We start from the raw sequence: 19,573 nt of genomic DNA on the forward strand, positions 1-19,573 counted from the left end.
TTTCAAGAATTTTTCCATTTTTTTCCTACTCTCCACTGCCATTCCACCTGTTTGTGATGACATGAGTTGTCACCCCCAGCCCTGCATTGTCATTCATTGCTACAGTCGATGTTTCCAAGCCTTTATGCTTATCTCCAAATATGGTTGCTGTAGTTTGTCCCAGCCCAGTGTTTTTTTTGACCTATACTATAAAAAGTAAGTAGGCGCCTTAAAGTTAGTTCGGGTTGATATTGAACTTAACATAGTGAACTCTTGTACACAATTAGCCATATGCTACGTAAAAAGAAAAAAGGTAGAAAAAAAAAGGGAGTTAACAACGATGAACCTAGACCTGTTTGAATTAAAGTTTCCGTTTGACATGTAATTAGTATGATGCTTATCAGAAAAGCGGCTTGTTGAGTTAAGATTTGCTGTAACTGATTCGCTTACAACTTGTTTTTCAAAAAGGCTGCATATAATTTTCTACATGTAAAAAACAGCGTAAATACAAGGCGAAACTAAACAATTGCACTCGCAACCAATAATTCTGTTTGGCCACCGATCATGGAAGGATTGCATATCCTTGCAGATGGTGAAGAAGTAGTGTTTCCGGTAGCGGTTGAGAAAGAAAATATTGGTCAGGATGTGAATTATAAATCCTACCTTGATTACCTTAAGGTTAATTATCCGAATTTACATAAATTCAATATTAAACTAGAATCAGATGATCCTGTTGAATTTGACAAACTTCTTCAAAGGGATTCAATAATTCATAATGCAATTGACATTCAGATGTACGAACACTTAAACTCTGCTGATGATATTTGGGATAGTATAACTCATCGAATTACAAATATGGGATTTATGGGTAGATATGCAAGGATCGCAACTTCAATTGAGCATGGTAGAAACTATATTTTCACATTTGGTGAGTTTTCGCATGTTTATCCATTTCTGAAATCGTGTGTTGGTGATGCAAGAGAGAGAAGACGTGATCTGCAATTACCCCAACTTGATGAATCTTTAATAGACAGTTATAAACTACATTATGTTAATCATTATAAAGGGTTGTTTGATTCAACATCCGCAGATTTTGAGATTGAAAAAAGGACACCATATAATAGATCATTTGTCTATAAGACACCCAGGCAAACGCCACTGGGTACGGAATGGAGCGTATTGTCTGTAGATGAAGTGCATGTTAAATTGACAAAGAATTTTAGGGATTTATATACTAGGGCTAGGTACGAACAATGCGTTGAAGAGGTTTCCAAAAGCCAGCGGAGCCATAATTTCATGGTTGGAAGGGATTATAATATAGGGGAAACACTCAGTACTCACGAAGATCTATACCCAAGCGTAATTAGAGACGGTTTAAATATCAAGAGATATGTTTATGAAAAATTTCTCCATTGTTCAGTTAGTTCGTGTCCCGGCTCAGTTAGGATTATTTTAGATTGCATTCATAACGTTGTGATTATTTCCACAACAAATCCGCATTTTGATTGTATGGAAGCTCACAAGAGGAGAGTTTATGATGTTGTTAGGAAAATGTTTGTGATTAATAATGCTGATCTCAGTAAACTTGACGAGAAATATCTAGCAATTCTCAGAAGATATGGTCTAACTTATGTGGAATCATGGATAGGATCTGAAGATCTAGAAAGTTTTCATAAAACTGAGCTCACGCCGTCCATTCATAGGTACAACTATAAAAGAGAGTTTGGGCAAAGCTGGTCTAGTCAAAAAAATAGAAGCTGGGTTGTTGATAGCTTTTATAATAAGGATGAAGAAACTTTGAGGAAGAAGAGAAAAACAGCATCCGAAAAACAAATTGTTGATAGTGAGCTTACAGCTTTGAAAGTGCATGATAAAACAACAAATGGGATATCCTCTTGGAATACGGATTTGTTGAGAAAAAGTAGAATTGGGGGATTAATTTATAGAGATGAATGGGAGTTTCATGTTGATCAGAGAGTAAACTTGAAATTAAGGGAAGTCTTCAGAGTTTGGCGAAAGTTTTATTTTGAAATTCATGATACGATCAGAAACGTTATTAGCTACCGCAAGTTGCGTAGTAGGCAGCTTGAGATTTACTTTTCCTATGGGAAATTCAAGGGTAAAATTCACAGACTTTACAATCAAACTATGAGGGTTTTAAATGAAGCCTACGAGATTTTGGAAGAATGGAGTCCGGTGTATATAACTGACGAATTGTTGATCAAGAGTTATCTAGGATTAAAGACTAACCCTGTTATCCATCGAGACTATAGTGCTTATTTCCATCCATATCCATTGATAAAACAGTTTAACTTTGACGCAAGAGTTTATAGCTCGCATGACACGCAGGAGCTGTTAATTTGTGATTCTAAAGATCAATTAGTCAACTGTGATGATATTTATATATACGAGCGTAACTATCGGTACTTCTCATCTCCCCAGAAACAAGCAGAGAAGATTCAGAAACTATACTGTCATCCATCGGAAAAGTATATGTCCTACAACCCTAACCTCGAGGAACTGATTTTGATGTTACATATCGATGAACCTGAATTTATCAAGAACAGATTTTTCAGAGCCACTATGTTTAGAAATCCAAAGAAGTTTACAGCAGACACCTCTGCTGATCTAATTCAACATCACCTCAAAGTACAGGAACACTTCACACAGATTGAGAAATATGAATTCGATGACATTTTCCAACCTTATATCTATCAAATGAAATTTAAGGTAGACGATGAGACTAGAAATGCTTTCTTACTGTGCGAATCCAAGTTCGATATGTTGCGTTTTCGGAAATGGGTAGCTGAATATCGTATCAAAGAAACACCAATGAACGCCATGTTGTTTAGGCAACCAGCCAGCAAAGAGCATATTGTAGATGACGAAACAGTACTTTCCAGAACATTGATACTACAGCCTAAATTGCATGAGAAATATCCAATTCCCTTGATTCATTATTTCATTGGATGTATGATCCACCAGGACTATAATGATGCAGTAGCCATTTCAATCATTAGGAGATACCTTCCGTTGTATAGAAATAAGGAGTCTGATGAGCATACATTAGTAATAAACGATAGAGTTGTTTCAAAAGTTACTGGTAAAAGTAGATTCATTATATCACAGCTTGAGCAAGAGCTACGAGAGTTTTCTAATAGACCTGAATATTGGAATATATCTGTGGAAAATGATTCGTTTGATGACGACGAGATTTATAAACTGAAATTACAATTAAAGCGACTTCTCACCGTGGATGAAAAGAATAAGAAGTTAATACTTGATGGCATAGAGCTTTATACAGCGGCTTATCAACAAGACGAGTATAAAGATGTATTTCTGGCGACACATCGTGATCATATATCATTAATTGAAGCTTTGGCAAAGAAAATATAATTATAAACCAACTTCTTTTGGCGGGAAAAATTATGGGTGGTAAAATACTTTTGAATTTATTGTCAAGCTCTATACTTGAATTATAGTATTCCGAAATGAAGTATAACAAAGATCAAATAGGAAACTGCTATGTTAGAGGTTGTCGTACCTTTGCATAGATGACTAGTGAAGTAATAGAAAAAATTAAGGATTTTATGTTTAGCTATTGAAATATGTAGTGATTTATTTATGTATATTTATATATGTTAGTTACTTCTTCGCTTGCAATAAAGAAGGAATAATGGAATGAGAGTGTATAAGGTGGACAGGGAATAGAACAAAAATGTAAAAATAAAGAGTAAGAAAAGTAAGGAAAAAAACATACATCATGACACGAAATGCTGTAATTGCATAAGCTACCAACTAAAGGGCGAAGAAGAGAAAACGAGATTAGTAGGAAATGGAAAAGAATGGAGAAGGGAGAATGGGAAAGAATAATCAAAGTTAATATGCAACATATAAATGTTTAGAAAATATGAAAGGAAAAATAAAAGGATTTCAACATTGCCAATGTTAAGGACGTATGCTAAAATGTGGGAGCTCATTCATCTGCACTTTCGCAGATACTATTGGCATAGCTAGCCAGGTTGTCTTCGGCTTCGTCATAATCGAGGGAACCGAGATCTTTAACAGAAGAATGATGATCAGTTTCTCCCGCAGAAAATCTTGAATTTGATCTGCTAATAGCTTCATCATCATGATGATTGTAGTCATAATTTGAGTCTTGGGAAGCCTTTGTCCCAATGACACTGTATTTTGGTTTCTCGGCAGCATCATCATCGTCCTTGTCGTCTAATTCGATTTTCAGCTCATGAATTATGTCAAAGCATTCAGCCAATAGGGCGGTGACGGTAGCTTGACCTTCAGGTATTTGGCCCTTGATGATAAATTTACCATCCACCTTCATGTTGTCGATGGAATCCAACTTAAGTTGATAAGGATATAATTCTCTAATTGAGGAAATTCCTCCCATTCTCTTCAAATCAAGTAGGCATCTTTTCACAGTTAACAATTGGTTGTGAATAGGTTGTAAGGATTCAGAGACCGGTTCTGACGATTCCAACAATTTATAGATGATGGCAAAGCAGGACCTCAGTAGATATAGCAAGACCGACTGGCCTTTGTAATCTTTGTTTAAGAAATAACCATCTACCCTAGAGTTGTCGATTTCAACCAACTGTTTCTGATAGTTGAAAATGTCGGTAGTTCTCAAAGTCCATCTCTTTGTTAGAAGCAAATTCTCAAGAATGGATTTCAAGTTTAGTAATTTCTCGTAAATAGAAGTTAGATGAGGGTCCACTCTATCAATGCCCAGTTGGAGATCATTCAAATAGTTTGAGCAGTTATCAAACAAACATTTGATTATTCCTGCACCTTTTTCATTAGGATTGGAGGAAAAAATCAATTCCGCCTTAACCTGACATTCATGTAGATGTTTAGACAACAAATTGACCTTCTCGTTATTGTGGTCATCTTCTGTGATCATTTGGAATAGATTGTACTTGATGTCCAACAAGTCGTCCATCAAGTTTTTCACATCTGCAGATAAATTGGATGTTTTCTCCATCATGTAGTTGTATTCGTTATAACAAATGTTTAGTTTGTTGGTCAAGAGGGCGAATTCTGTATTGTTGTTAGATATATCATCATTGTCGGAGAACTCATTGTTTTTGATGATATTTGATATTTCATCCAATCTATCCTTGATTGGCTTCAAATCGTGAGGCGTATAAATGGAGGATTCGTTCAAATGTTCCAACAATCTTTGGACGGTGGAGAGAGAGGCATAAGTAGCAGGGGCTGTGTTTGCCAAGCCACAAGTCAAGAAACATAAAGACAAGAGTTGGAAGATTTCATCAATCAGAACGTCCACCTTGTTAGTGACTAAAGGCAGTGAAGACTTGCTGGATTTGATATCTTGGTTGGTTATATTTCTGATTTTCTTCAACTCCTCAGTATAGGTTAGAACAGACTTGTAGATTTCTGTTATGTCCTTTGAGTTCATGAACTTTGTGTGGTCTCTCTTAATGATTGAGAGTCTTTGTCTGATTTCGGTTAGCTTGTTGAAGATTTCCACTTCATTTTCAGGGATTGTATCTGAACGAGAAGTCATTTCCAGGACGGGTGGTTGAAATTGCAAGATGGGAATACTTGAAGGGGGTTAGCAAGAGCTGATGGGGGGGAAATGCAAGTGTACTCTAAGAGGTTGACGGAGATGCCAGATGCTAGCAAACGGGGAAGGGTAGATAGAGACGGGATGTGGGGGGGGGGGGGGGGGGGGGGGTATTAACAGATAAACAAGGACAATTCCAACTGAATAACGTAACTTAATATGGTATAATGTAGCGTAACGTAGTTGAATATAGCGTAATTGTTAAAATATAACGTAATTTGCCAAAATATAATGTAGTGTATTAAATTTATTATAACGCAATATTTATAATATAATATAATAATAAATTATTCAATACAACCTACTTACAGTACAGTGCAATACAATCTAAACAAACCGGAATTTAATAGGAAGGAGGGGACAACAAAGGTTACAGGAGAGAGGGAAGGAAAACCTACATTGGCAGTTTCCTGGGTTTGTTTGTGTTAATTCAAATGGGGGGATTGGGATGTGAATAGTATGTAATTCTCTCAGTTAATTAGAACGCGGGAAATGGAGTTAAGAATTTATGGACTCATTCCGATACATTTTTTTTTTTTCTTTTTTTGACTGCTTATTGGTGTCTCACCAATTTGGGAGAAGTAAATGTGAGGGGAAAATAGGGGGTAATTCTCAGTGTGTGTTAGAAATAAGTGAGTGAAATTAATCTGTTGGCGCTACAGCTGTCGAAAATGTACAATTGGGAGGAGGTGGGGGGCGCTAATTTCTAAGGAGAATGAATCGGCAGGGCGTTGTGTCGACGCGTCGATAAAGACCTAAAAAAGAACTCCCTCGTATCAGGAATAATAGGATGGACACCTTTTGCCCGTGCACCAACGAAATGTTAAGAAGGGGAAAAAAAAAAAATGGGGAAAGGAGCTAGCAATTAAATAGACTATCAACAAAATAGAAAACTATAGACGACGCCGATCGACGCTACGGGTGGTGTGTTGTAGTTTGTTTGAAGGACGTTTTTATATGAAATATCAAGTGCAGAACACGTAATGCAACGCGTGACACGTGACACGCGACACGCGACACGCGGAACGCGGAACGCGAAATGTGAGAGGAACACAGGCGGGGGAAAAAAAAATAAGGTCTCGACCGTTTGGACCCATTGTAGTTTCGAATTCCGCGTTGGGCGGAAAAACCCGGGGGATGGAAGAAGGTTTAGACATGAATAGCGAAAACACAAACAAAGATGGGAAATACAAAATGGGATAAAATGAGAAATTAGAAAATGGGGGATTAATAAAATGGGAGTGCAAATTGAGAAAATGTAAATTGTGAATGAAAAAATGTAAATTGAAAAAATGTAAATTGTAAATTGTAGAATGAGACAAGTGAGGAACCGGTTGGAAGAGAGAAAAAAAAAAACGGTAGTAAGGAAAAAAAAGCAAGGCCATATAGTGAATCAATGAAAGTCACACGTATTTTCCTATCCATTCTATTTGGGTTGATCAACTACTCTGTGTTCAACACTTTGACTCTTTCTTAGCAAAAGACTGGCAAACAATCTATCTGTTGTTGCTTATCTTCCACAGCGTGTCTCTTGCAAACGTCCATTAGGGTAATTACAATGCCGCTCTTGTCTAACCCGAAAATGATACCCTCCTTGTTACTCATTGCTTCTCTTGTCTCCACTACCATTGCTGACGGCCAGGTGTTAGGATGCTTCGACTCCCTACCAAGCTCCTTTACCAGCCAGGGCGAATACAGCTACCAGTCCTCTCAGCATTGTGCCGATGCTTGTTCCAACTACGACTTTTTTGCCCTATCCAGCGGTAACATGTGTTACTGTGGTAGCTCCTTTGATTCCAATCTTAGTGAGTCCACTTCATGTACTGTCCCCTGTGTTGGGTATCCAAAGGAAAATTGTGGTGGAAAAGGTGCCTATAATATCTTGGCTCAAAATGGTGTCGATATAAGCACCTTGACCTCCAGTAATAGTGATGCTGCTTCCTCCTCGTCATCTTCCTCCTCGTCATCTTCCTCCTCGTCATCTACAGCTTCATCAACTTCTACAACAGATACCACGGCTACAAACTCCCAAAATATAGGCTCCTCTTCAGATGACTCCACTTCTACAGCGGAAACATCCCCTCAACAGTCAAATAGTATCGTGCTTCTTCAAACAACAACTTCTTCATCCTCATCAGAATCGACCTCTTCTGCAACATCAACAGACTCTTCCACAGACTCCACAACAAGCACAGCCACTTCAGAAACATCAAACACAGTCTCCTCCACACTGGATACCTCAACAACATCCTCTGCTGAAACAGACCAAATAACTTCACAGAAACCATTGACCTCCTTAAGAACTACAGTTATAGAAAACTCTTCTGCAACAGTCACCTCTCTTGTCTATATCACCCAAACTCCTTCGTCGCAGCCATCGGGTACATCCAATAAATCGTCCAGCCCGTCTTCTAATAAAGGCGCCATAATTGGCGGTGTTGTTGGTGGTGTCTTGGGATTCCTGGTGCTTTTGGTTGCTATTCTCTTTCTTCTAAGACGTCGTATTTTCTCCAAGTTCTACGACGATCATGAAGGAGTTGCCATGGTGGCCGATGACGTGGCTTATGAGGAAGCACTCAAATCAAATAGTGATAATCCATTCTCAAGTGAGGACGACAAAGAAGCTGATAAGGTCCTGCTAGGTAGAAGGAGATTGAGTGACGGAAGTTTGGCCGATGCCGCAGACTACGGTATGAAGATATTACGTGTTGCCAACCCCGATGATGATTGATCAACCAATGGCAGTATAGTAATGAAAGATTCAGTTCTAAAATCATTTCCCTCTGCAAACATTACTCCCCTTTAATTAAGCTTTACTTTTTTTGTTATTTCCATAATTTGTTCCTGTTTTTATTCTTTTTTTTTACCTATCTTTCTCTCTTTCTCCTTATCCAGTCAGTCACTCTTGATGTCTTTTTGTTTCTTCTTTTCATATTCCTTTTCCAATTTGAGTTTCTTTTCTAACTCCATGTTTTTTTCTTCTGTTTTCATTCTCCCCCATTCTCCTTTATCCACCCTTCAGTTCATACAAATAAGCACCCACTCTTTCAACATGATTTGTGTTCCACTCATCTTTTCTCTCCCGAAAATTATATATAAAATAAAAAAATAAAGATAAAATCATGGAGTGTCTATTTATATACATATAGCAAAAAAAAATGTACATTTTATAAACAAAAACAAACTTGTATACATTTCAATGATATCGGCAATTACATCAGATATACTTATAAGGGTTCAAAATACCGTTCGGATCATAGTGGTTCTTCAACTCCTTCATCATTTTGATTTCAACCTCACTCTTAGAATAACCAATGTAATTCTTCTTTTGGAATCCAAGACCATGTTCGGCACTGATGGAACCATTGTGTTTCTCGATAAACTCATATACAAAAGGTTCAAGTGCCTTTTCAACCTCTTTGTTATACTCTCTAACGGCAACGTTCAAATGTAAATTGCCGTCACCGATATGACCATAACCAATAGCCTCATATACAGGTTTTGATTCATCCTCGGTCGATGCCAAACTGAAACTCTTTAGTCTCTCCTGGGTCTCTTCGACTAGTTTGTACAAGGAATCCAATGGTAATGAGACATCGTACTTATAAACACCACCAAATTGCTGTGATGCTTCAGCGATACCTTCTCTCCAAGTCCATAGAGTCTTGAGTTGAGCTTCATCCTGCGACACTGTACCGTCAACTACAACTTCGTTTTCCATAACTTTTTCTAAAAACTTTTCTAGTTTCTCATCATCATGGTCTTTGTTTGATCCTGATGTCTCCAGCAATACATAGAATGGATATTCCGGAACAGAAGCTTCAGCAACTTCGTCCTCTTGACACAATGGATGGGTCGTTTTCAAGAATTTGGAGGCAACCAACTGGGAATCACGATCCATAAACTCAAAGGCACTTAAGATTTCGCCCAAATCAGAACGTGCTTCCTTGAAGCACTGGATCACATGCTCGTAGCTCTCCAAGCCAAGAAATGCGATATTGACGGCCTTTGGTCTTGCGGGACATAAGATCGATACACCAGTAATAATTCCCAAGGTACCTTCGGAACCAATGAATAGCTGCTTCAAATCAAACCCGGTATTGTCTTTTCTTAAAGAATGCATGGAGTCCACAATGGTACCATCAGCTAAGACAACTTCCAACCCCAACACTGAGCCATGTAATGAGCCGAATCTTAATAATCTCAACCCACCAGCATTGGTTGCAACGTTACCACCAACAAAACATGAACCTTTAGCTCCCAAATCAAGGGGGAATATATAACCCCTCTCTGCCAGATAGTTGTCCGCATTTTCAAGTATGACACCAGCGTCCACTTTCAATGTTCCAGAATTTTCATCAAAGGATCTAATTTGGTTCATGCCGGCCATAGAAATAACGATTTCGTCGAAAACTGGAACAGAACCTCCAACCAATCCGGTATTACCACCTTGTGGAACAACGGCAAGTTTCCTCTCGTTACAATACTTCAAAATTTGAGAAACCTGTTGAGTTGTCTTTGGTTTCAATACAAGTTGCGATTGACCAGCGTATTTCTTCATCCAATCCTGATTAAATGCAGCCAAATCTGCAGCATCCGTAATAATCTGGTTTGGGTTCAAAATCGAATGGAATTTACCGAGATCTTCATCGGTTAGTTTGGCGTAGTCTCCACGCTTAACTGAAGGATATTTTTCAGCAGTCAACGCAAATCCACGGATAGACAGAGCTGCGGATGCACGTGCACGTGCGCTTGCGCTTGCACGTCCCAGACGTGAAATAGAAGCCAATGCAAACATGGTCAGTTATGTAGGCTATCTAATATATACAGTATGAAACAAAGAAAAAGAAAACAGCGGATAATAAACACCTTCAACTAAACCAAGTTATTAACAATGTAAATGTCCAAGTATTGACAATTTGTACCACTTCTCTTAAATACCCGCTGCTGATGATCCACACTTTTTCCCTTTCTATTTCTAACTTTTTTTTTTTTTTTTTTTTGGTATTTCCTTTTCACTGTTCGGCACTCGCTTGCCGCTAAGAATTCTAAAAACTTGGCGGTGGCCAAAAAAAAAATTGACTCTTTTCTTGTCAGTTGAGAAATGACGAAATTTCGGCACAGTTTCCAAATTGGTAAAAAATAAGTAATATTAAATAATATAAAATTAATTTAAAAAAAATTAAAATTAAAATTAAAAAAATTAAAAAAAAAAGTGAAAATAAAATAAGTTAAAAAATTTAAGTCTCCACGTTTTTTTTTCGCTGAGCCCCGTCCCGTTCAATTTCTCCCATTTCTCCGTGATTGAAGGGCTCTTAATGAGTAATTCTCAATTCCGTGCCATTGTATTGATATTATTCTGAGAGAATATATATATGTTACACTATCGTTACTGAAGCGTGTATTATCTCGTCAGAGGTATAGTTCTACAGGGAAGATATTCTAGTGTATCAAGTTTACCAAGTCTACCAAGTCTACCAAGCCAACAAACACAGAGACAGCCCACCAGTTTAAATTGGAAAGCATTGCCCCTTCTCATTGACTATGCGTGTACACAACCCAAGGCACCGCCCTTCTCTTTCATTGGCGCCGAATATGGAACCAGCAGACTCAACGGCCTCGATCATTCAAGAGTCGCAAAACCCAACTGATGATGCCTTGAAATTGGTGATTGTCTGTGTTGGCTTGCCCGCTCGTGGTAAGAGCTATATTACGAAGAAATTACAGCGTTATTTAAATTGGATGCAATATAATACAAAGATTTTCAATGTCGGTAACATGAGAAGGCAACTTAAAGTCACGCCCAGCAAATACCCAATCCAAGGGCCAACCGTCGACCATTCTACACCAATACCCAACCTGACTCCATCTCCTTGTATATCCAAAAACCATTCATTTACAACCCCCGAAAGAGAACACCGTCCAAGTGTTGACGAGAATGATAAACATGATGGGAATGACGATGTTGGCACATTACATGATTCAAGTATATTTGACCATTCCAACAAGGAAAACTTCCAAATGCGAGAGCAATGGGCAAAGGAGACATTGGATCAACTGTTGGATTACTTATTATCCGATGATGGGAATGTTGGTATTTTCGATGCTACCAACACTACAAAGGCCAGAAGGAAATGGATTGTTGAAACAATCAATAAGAGGACAAAGGGATCTGTGAAAATATTATTCTTGGAATCCATATGCACCGATACCGAACTCATTGAGAAAAATATTAGGTTAAAATTAAGTGGACCAGATTATAAAAAAATGGATCCCGAGAAGGCCCTATTAGATTTTAGGAAGAGACTATATAATTATGAAAAAGTTTATGAAACTATAGACGAATCTGAAGAATTAGAAAATGAGAAATTCGACATTCAATACGTTAAAATTATAAATGCCGGTAAAAAGGTTATTTCTTATAATATCAGTGGATATTTGGCATCTCAATGTGTTTTTTTCCTATTAAATTTCAACTTGACAGATCGTCAAATATGGTTGACTGCAAATGGTGAATCCATTGACAACGTTCAAAATAAACTTGGTGGTGACTCGGATTTGACCAAATCGGGCATTGCATTTGCTAAGGCTTTACCAAAATTCATATCTCAAAAAAGACAAGAATTCAAATTGAGGCAATATAATAAAGAGTTTATTAATGATACAAGTACATTTAAAACTAATCCAAACCTAACCAACAAAAGTTTTAATATATATACTTCAACTTTAAAACGAACAATTGAAACTGCCCACTATTTTCCAAAGGATGAATATTTTTTCAAGAGTTTTAAAATATTGAATGATTTAGGCTGTGGTATATTTGAATCAATTACAGAAGACGATTTCCGATACTTACATCCCGATGAATATATGGCATCTCTAGAAAACAAGTTGTCTTATAGGTACCCTGGTTTAGGTGGGGAATCGTACCTTGATGTTATCAGTAGAGTTAGACCTATCATTGTTGAAATTGAAAGATTAAGAGATCATGTGTTGATTATATCCCATAGAGTCATTATTAGAGTTTTATTATGCTATTATATGAATCTCAATAAGGAGATGTTGACCGAATTAGATGTTCAACATAATTATGTTTATTGTGTCGAACCAAAACCTTATGGCTTAGATTTGAAAATTTGGCAATATGAAGAATTGACAAATATGTTTATTGAAGTCGATGTTGCTGAAATAATGAAAAGAAAACGTAAACGTAAATCTTTAGTAGTGAATGATGTTGAAAGATTAAGAAGATTATTAATCAGGCATAGCGCCACAATCAACTATGATTCCGATGATATACTAACAACAGAGAGAAGCGATAATGGCGATTCAAGTGACGAAGAAACCGAATCCGAAACTGAATCTGAAGAAAACTCGACCGATTCCGTGTCCAGAATAAATTCAAGGAATTCTCCATTACAGAGAAGAACTTTATCTGAAAAGTCGGAATCTCAGCCTTATGAATTTGCTAAAGCCAGTAGTACCGATTTGAAGGCATTAGCACAAGTTAACAATCTTAAAACAAAGTCCTTAAGTAATGCAAGTCTTCAGTCATTAGGTAGTGGGAATCAGCAGAGTTGCACAAGTTTATCAAGTCTAACCAACTTAAGGAAACATTTAAGGGGTAGCTCCTCCGACTTGAGAAGCTTGCCAGCACAAGCAAACAAAGGTATACAATTCCATTCCCCAACAAGTCCGATTTTGACTCCATCATTAACCCCGGCAATAACTTTATCAAGGAAAAATTCCTATAAACATATCAAAAAGCCAAGCATTGACTGGGATTTATTTGATCACAATGTTGAGACAGACGAAAATTTATTGGTCAATAGTCACCGTAATAGTGGTACAAGCATGCATTCCAAGTTACAATTAAGTGAATCTGCTAGTAGTGGTACTAGTAGCACGACCCCTGCTTCCACTGTTTTGGATGCAGAGGTCGATTTGATTATGTCCAATCCACAATTACTGGATAGGATCCTTCAAAGACTGAATTCGGCCTCCTAATATATTTCGCTTTTATATAGTGCAGCTATAAGTAGATTACCTGTGTATAAAATATGAGTTGCATCTAATTACAGCTGCAGATACGGAAGGGGAAGAATTCGTGCCTCGCTGTGTACATATGTAAATGCGTCAAGATGAATTCTTTCCAACATTGAGCATGAGTTAAATCTGCTTCTCCGCAACTTCAGAGCAAAGTGACATTTGTCCAGCAAAATTCCAGTTGGCCATAAGTTTGAGAGAGATAGAACACAAATGGAGGCTTATTGTAGACTCATAGATCAATTGCAGGAAATAGTGAGGGAAAACTTACAGAAAATCCAGGACGTATCTGCCAGGGGTCCAAATGATTTGAATACGGCACCAGACGTATCGAAGAGAATTATGATGTTTGAATCAGATGCCAGAAAAATATACGACAATCTCTATAAGAGAAGTGATGAAGAAGACAACGGATGCAAGCCATGGAAGAAATATCCTTACTATTTTCAGACTGTAAACGTCTCTATCCTAGCAATGAATAAAATGTTAACACATGCAATATCCGGAGGCTCGATCGAAATAATGGGAATGCTCCTCGGGTACCATCATGAATCGCAACTATATGTCTTGGACTGTTATCCTTTGCCGGTACAAGGTACAGAATCTAGAGTAAATCCACAAAATGATTCATACGAATTCATGCTTGGATACTTGACCAAATTACAAGAAAATGGTCTCAAGAAGGAACACGTAATAGGATGGTACCATTCGCATCCTGGATTTGGATGTTGGTTGAGTGGAATAGATGTCCAGACACAGAAATTACATCAGGGGTTCGAAGATCCCTATGTTGCGATTGTAATTGATCCTATAAAAAGCCTCAAAGATGGATACATCAATATTGGGGCATTTAGAACCTTTTATGACGGAAATAAACCAGATACTACCGAAAGTTCGGAGCTAGGATGGCATTCCAAAGAGTACTACCCATTGGATGTTAAGTTATTTGTCAATGAAAATGACCAAATTTTATTGGACTCGTTGGACGGTGGTCAACGAAGTTATGCAAGTTTAACTGTGCCCCATGATGACAGAAATGATAAATTGACCAGAAATGATGATAGGTTTGAGCTGGATTCAAACTATGTTTCCTTGAAAGTATGGAAGAAAATGAATTCATTGTTGGATTCGAAGAGTTTTGAAAACGAAAAAAATTCAGTTGAAGATGTAACTGAACAGACTTCAACTTATAGTGGAGATGTCAAGATGGGATTCAACGAACTCATGACGGATCCAGCTAGTTCAGCTCCAAGTGGTCACTTAAATGCTGCAAATATTAATGAAACTGTAGATACACCTGACTTGGAAAAACTAAATATTGCCAAAACAGCTGTTGAAATGGATCTGATTACAATACAAGAGCTAAAAAAACTTTTGGTAAAGGATGTACAGAAGAGAATATTTAGGTGATACTTTTTTTGGTTGATGGTTTTAGTAAGAAATTAATATAAACCCAAGGTTGCAATTAACTAAATAGGAAAAAAAATAAAATATTGTAATCTTCAAATAACTCAACCGCCTAACATAATTATCTATTGCTGACTTCTAGAGTTTTCGCTCTCTTTTCGCTCTTCCTCTTCTTGGTATTGACGTATTTGGTCCTTTGATTCTTGTGCTATCCTAACTAGATTTTGGAAGGTAGTGGTTAATTCTTTACTTTTCAAGCGTTGCAGTGACTCTGATCCTGATACCTGAGAGGTGGTTGTTGGTGGTGATGACAGATTAGAAGGCATACCACTGTGACCTGCATCTTTCAACTCTTTGAAATGTTCAATTAACCGGTTATCTTTAGTGTTGCCACAAAATTCAAAATCAGAAGCATCGTCCTCCTCCAATTCGGTATCCTGACTTGTAGTAGCAGATGCTGCACGTAATTGCCTCAACTTTTCCAACTTGTTCTTCATAATAACTAACCGAACAGCTCTACGTAATCTAGCATGAGCGTTGAAACCTTCTTGGATATTAGAAATAATGTTCTGGCCTTCTGTACCTTCTTTGCCCTTGAAATGATTTTTGATCCATGGATGATTTAAAAGGTCTTTCGCAGAAGGTCTTCTCCTATTATCAATATCTAGTGATTTAATAATAAAATCCTTCGCCTCATCAGAAATACACGACCAATACTTTTCATGGAAAACCACAAAATTGTTGGTTCTTACTTCATCCAAAAAGTCCTGTGGGTTTTGTGCACGTATTGGTGAATACCCTCCAATCAGTGTGTATGCCACTACACCTAGGGACCAAATATCGCAGCTCAATGTGTAGCCTCCTTGCCCTAGTCCATATAGTTCGCCGTACCCTTCACTCGCATAAATCTCTGGTGCAATATACCCAAACGATCCTGCAACACCTGTAAGCTTTTCATGAGAGTTGGTCTGTTTGGAAACACCAAAATCTGCCAGTACAATTGGTGATTTCTCGTCAATTGTTAAATATAGAACATTTTCGGGTTTGATATCTCTGTGGGCGATTCCCCTTTCATGGAGGTATGCTATCGCATCTAATAACTGGTAAATAATATCGCATGCATCATATTCAGTAAATGAAGTTTTCTCAATTAATCTGTCAAATAGTTCGCCGCCAGTTGCCAATTGTGTTACAATATAAAAGTTATGTTTGGTTTGGAATGAGTCAATCAACTCAACAATATGTGGATGCCGGACAGAACTCAATAAATTAACTTCACGTTCAACAACTTCTAAATGACCATGTAGCCTAGACTTCAAGATGATCTTAACAGCTACCTCTCTGCCCGTTGATTTTTGAATCGCTTTACGAACCGTCCCAAAGGATCCAGCACCTAGAGTTTCCAGAAAATCATAATCCTTTTTCTTGGAGAAAACATTGAGGAGATCGGGTATGCCCATAGTATTCACAATATTTATCAAGCCTGTTTACGCTTTGTATATGAAGCAGTGTGCGTCCGTTCAAGAGATTGACATCAAAATCAAACAAACATGTGTTTATTGACACACAAAGGAGGCGCAGCGGTTGCCATACTTCCTCTGGGGAGTGGTTGAAATTTGGCTTGATTTTTTTTTCCGCTACATAGATTCTCCCCGGGATATATAATTTTAGATCTCCTTACTATGTCAGTATTAGAGTTACAAGCAGAAGGAGATAACTAGATGACAGCTGAAAACATTGTCAGACAATTTCAGTATACAAGGGTGTTAGAGGAAGACCCGCTTCTTAAGAGGGTGGTTCTCTTAGGAAAAATTGGAGATGCAGACGCCATTCTTACACTTGAGAAAACATACTTTACTAATATAACGAAACCAGGAGACTATTTAGTGGAGGTTTCAGAAATTGCAAATAACGATGTCTATCATTGGGGAAGTACTCTCACCAAACCAGATTCTTTTGAAAACCCATCGTGTAAGTACAACCTGATATACCCTGCAACTGAAACTCATATTCGTAAATATGAAAAGGCCACATTACACATGGTAAGGGAGACCCCTGAAGCTTATGAGAGAATTGTCAAACCTTACGTTGAATCTATGAAGGGAGATAGATTACAGTGGGTAAGGAATATATTGTACAACGGGGCTGAAGCTGAACGTATTCTGTTTAAGAATGACGATTACATTATTTTACCCGACATGAAGTGGGATGGGAAAGACATTGGTTCCTTGTATTGTTGTTGTATCGTATACGAAGCTAATATCTCTTCCGTTAGAGATTTAAACGAGTCGCATATCGATTACTTAAAGAAAATCCGTGAGAGTATTCTTACCGAAATTCCAAAGGTCTACAAAAGCCACGGGCTTTTACGGGACAGTTTAAGGCTTTACGTTCATTATCAGCCATCTTACTACCACTTCCATATACACGTGGTTAACAGCAACTTTTTTGGCCTTGCCAACTCTATGTTGGTTGGCAAAGCAATTCTATTAGACGATATAATTGATAATCTTTATTTTCTTGGGGATAAAGGATATGGGCAAAAGACTCTCTGCTACCAAATGAAAGAAACCCATGCACTTTGGAACCTTGGTATGAAAGAGTATAGCCAGTAGGTACGATAAGTACCACTTCATAACTATGTAACAAACCATATTGTAATATATAAATATAACCAAAATGTTTTTGCGAAAACGAAATGCGGCAGAAATACACATGTTGACAATTTTGGAATATACGAGATGAATAGCATTGTACATTATCTAAGTGCACTTCAAACAGTGAACAGAAGGAATTTTCAGCTATGTGGAAGAGAGGATATCATCAACCCGTTGGAAGTGATGGGAGAGGTTCTAGTGATTTCCTCTTTGACGCAGATTACATAGATTACCAAAATGATGTTTGTAATCTCAGCGCCAATAATTTGAATGGAACTACAAGTAATGATTCCAATACATCCAAAGGCAAAGATAGGAGCAGTTCTGCCTCTTCATCTTCGGGAAAGGGATTTTTTAGAAGTTTAATGAGCCATGGTGATTCATCACCCAAAAAAGCTTCAGCTGCTCAAAGAGCTCGACTAGATAGGTTTGAACAATCGCAAAGTGTGTACCCCAAGTCATTCTTAGATTCAGCTATTGAAAATTCCAAACTACGTTCAATGTCCCCTGATAGGGCCTCGATAAATTCGCAACGTTCTAATAGCTCATTGTCTATTCAGAGAACACCATCGAACACATTATCGAAATTGGGCTTGACAAAATTGACTCCTAAAAGGGCATCAGATAGTCCATTTGTCGATTCTGATGAGGATTGGAATGATACACTAGATGATATCAATGATACAATTGATGGCAACGGAAAAACCTCTGGACAGTTTCCAGGCAGAAACGATGTTACTGCAAGTTTAAAAATGGAAAACATGTCACTAGATGGCCTCTCTTTGATGGAAAGAGATGCTAAAGTTGACAAAAACTATCCATTTTTAAGGGCAGATTATCAGGAGATCATGGCAGATCCTTTTTCTATTTTAACTTCTCAACAGGCACCGAAAAAGGATATGATCAAATATAACAAGATCGTAAAAGAGTTTCTTAAACCAACCTTTGAGGTTTCTGAGTTGAAGAAACAAACTTGGGGAGGAATACCAGCGTCTTTACGTGCGCTTGTATGGCCAATCCTTGTTGGGTATTTATCTACAAATAAGAACACAAGGGAATCAGCATTGACACGAAAGCGTAAGGAGTATGGAAACAGTATAAGTAGACTGTTCAGAGGGGATAAAGATCAATCCATATGGCATCAAATCAAAATTGATGTTTTGCGTACAAATCCAAGTATACCATTATATTCATTTGAAGCAACACATAGATCACTAGAGAAAATATTATATCTTTGGGCTATTAGGCATCCTGCCAGTGGATACGTTCAAGGTATTAACGATTTGGTGACGCCTTTCTTTCATGTTTTTCTACAGCATTACCTTGCCGGTAATGTAGATGTCGATACTTTTGATCCTCAATGTATGCCAAAGGAATTGCTAAATATAATAGAAGCAGATACATACTGGTGTTTCACCAAAGTGCTAGATACCATTCAAGACAACTACATTCATGAACAACCAGGAATAATCAGGCAAATAACAGAGTTGAAGAATTTGATCAAGAGAGACGAACCTTCATTGAATGCACATTTTGAGAAGGAGCATCTGGATTTCATCCAGTTTTCATTCAGATGGATGAATTGTATGCTTATGAGAGAGTTCAAACTGAATTTGATTATTCGAATGTGGGACACGTACTTGAGTGATTTCCCCACAGGGTTCAGCCAGTTCCATGTCTATGTCTGCTGTGCATTTTTGAGGCGATTTAGTAACTATCTCATGGATATGGAATTCCAAGATATCATTATGTTTTTACAGGACACATCCAAAAACGAAGATTGGACAGAGGATGACATTGAAATGATGTTGAGTGAAGCTTATGTTTGGCAATCACTCTATGAAAATGCATCGGCACACTTGAAATAGAGAAAAGT

At 37.7% G+C, this 19,573-nt stretch overlaps 9 protein-coding genes across 9 annotated transcripts; 6 read left to right on the top strand and 3 right to left on the bottom strand.

The window, feature by feature from the left end:
• Positions 1–543: 543 nt before the first annotated feature.
• Positions 544–3,375, top strand: C5L36_0A01150 (uncharacterized protein; the record flags this gene model as incomplete). The annotated part of the gene is made up of 1 exon (XM_029463126.1): positions 544–3,375. One exon carries the CDS (start codon positions 544–546, stop codon positions 3,373–3,375), a length of 2,832 nt encoding a protein of 943 aa, XP_029318986.1.
• A 580-nt stretch (positions 3,376–3,955) lies between these two features.
• On the bottom strand, positions 3,956–5,527 carry C5L36_0A01160 (uncharacterized protein; the record flags this gene model as incomplete). The annotated part of the gene is made up of 1 exon (XM_029463127.1): positions 3,956–5,527. One exon carries the CDS (start codon positions 5,525–5,527, stop codon positions 3,956–3,958), a length of 1,572 nt encoding a protein of 523 aa, XP_029318987.1.
• Positions 5,528–7,145: 1,618 nt separating this feature from the next.
• Positions 7,146–8,318, top strand: C5L36_0A01170 (uncharacterized protein; the record flags this gene model as incomplete). Its single annotated transcript, XM_029463128.1, has 1 exon — positions 7,146–8,318. The coding sequence occupies one exon, from the start codon at positions 7,146–7,148 to the stop codon at positions 8,316–8,318; it is 1,173 nt and encodes a 390-aa protein (XP_029318988.1).
• A 486-nt stretch (positions 8,319–8,804) lies between these two features.
• Positions 8,805–10,385, bottom strand: C5L36_0A01180 (uncharacterized protein; the record flags this gene model as incomplete). Its single annotated transcript, XM_029463129.1, has 1 exon — positions 8,805–10,385. The coding sequence occupies one exon, from the start codon at positions 10,383–10,385 to the stop codon at positions 8,805–8,807; it is 1,581 nt and encodes a 526-aa protein (XP_029318989.1).
• A 746-nt stretch (positions 10,386–11,131) lies between these two features.
• C5L36_0A01190 (uncharacterized protein) lies at positions 11,132–13,594 on the top strand (the record flags this gene model as incomplete). The annotated part of the gene is made up of 1 exon (XM_029463130.1): positions 11,132–13,594. The coding sequence occupies one exon, from the start codon at positions 11,132–11,134 to the stop codon at positions 13,592–13,594; it is 2,463 nt and encodes an 820-aa protein (XP_029318990.1).
• A 252-nt stretch (positions 13,595–13,846) lies between these two features.
• On the top strand, positions 13,847–15,043 carry C5L36_0A01200 (uncharacterized protein; the record flags this gene model as incomplete). The annotated part of the gene is made up of 1 exon (XM_029463131.1): positions 13,847–15,043. One exon carries the CDS (start codon positions 13,847–13,849, stop codon positions 15,041–15,043), a length of 1,197 nt encoding a protein of 398 aa, XP_029318991.1.
• Positions 15,044–15,165: 122 nt separating this feature from the next.
• C5L36_0A01210 (uncharacterized protein) lies at positions 15,166–16,500 on the bottom strand (the record flags this gene model as incomplete). The annotated part of the gene is made up of 1 exon (XM_029463132.1): positions 15,166–16,500. One exon carries the CDS (start codon positions 16,498–16,500, stop codon positions 15,166–15,168), a length of 1,335 nt encoding a protein of 444 aa, XP_029318992.1.
• A 261-nt stretch (positions 16,501–16,761) lies between these two features.
• Positions 16,762–17,655, top strand: C5L36_0A01220 (uncharacterized protein; the record flags this gene model as incomplete). Its single annotated transcript, XM_029463133.1, has 1 exon — positions 16,762–17,655. One exon carries the CDS (start codon positions 16,762–16,764, stop codon positions 17,653–17,655), a length of 894 nt encoding a protein of 297 aa, XP_029318993.1.
• Positions 17,656–17,843: 188 nt separating this feature from the next.
• Positions 17,844–19,565, top strand: C5L36_0A01230 (uncharacterized protein; the record flags this gene model as incomplete). The annotated part of the gene is made up of 1 exon (XM_029463134.1): positions 17,844–19,565. One exon carries the CDS (start codon positions 17,844–17,846, stop codon positions 19,563–19,565), a length of 1,722 nt encoding a protein of 573 aa, XP_029318994.1.
• Between the last annotated feature and the right edge of the window lie 8 nt (positions 19,566–19,573).

The sequence above is a fragment of the Pichia kudriavzevii genome, chromosome 1, assembly GCF_003054445.1.
Source record: "Pichia kudriavzevii chromosome 1, complete sequence".
NCBI classification, from domain to species: domain Eukaryota; kingdom Fungi; phylum Ascomycota; class Pichiomycetes; order Pichiales; family Pichiaceae; genus Pichia; species Pichia kudriavzevii.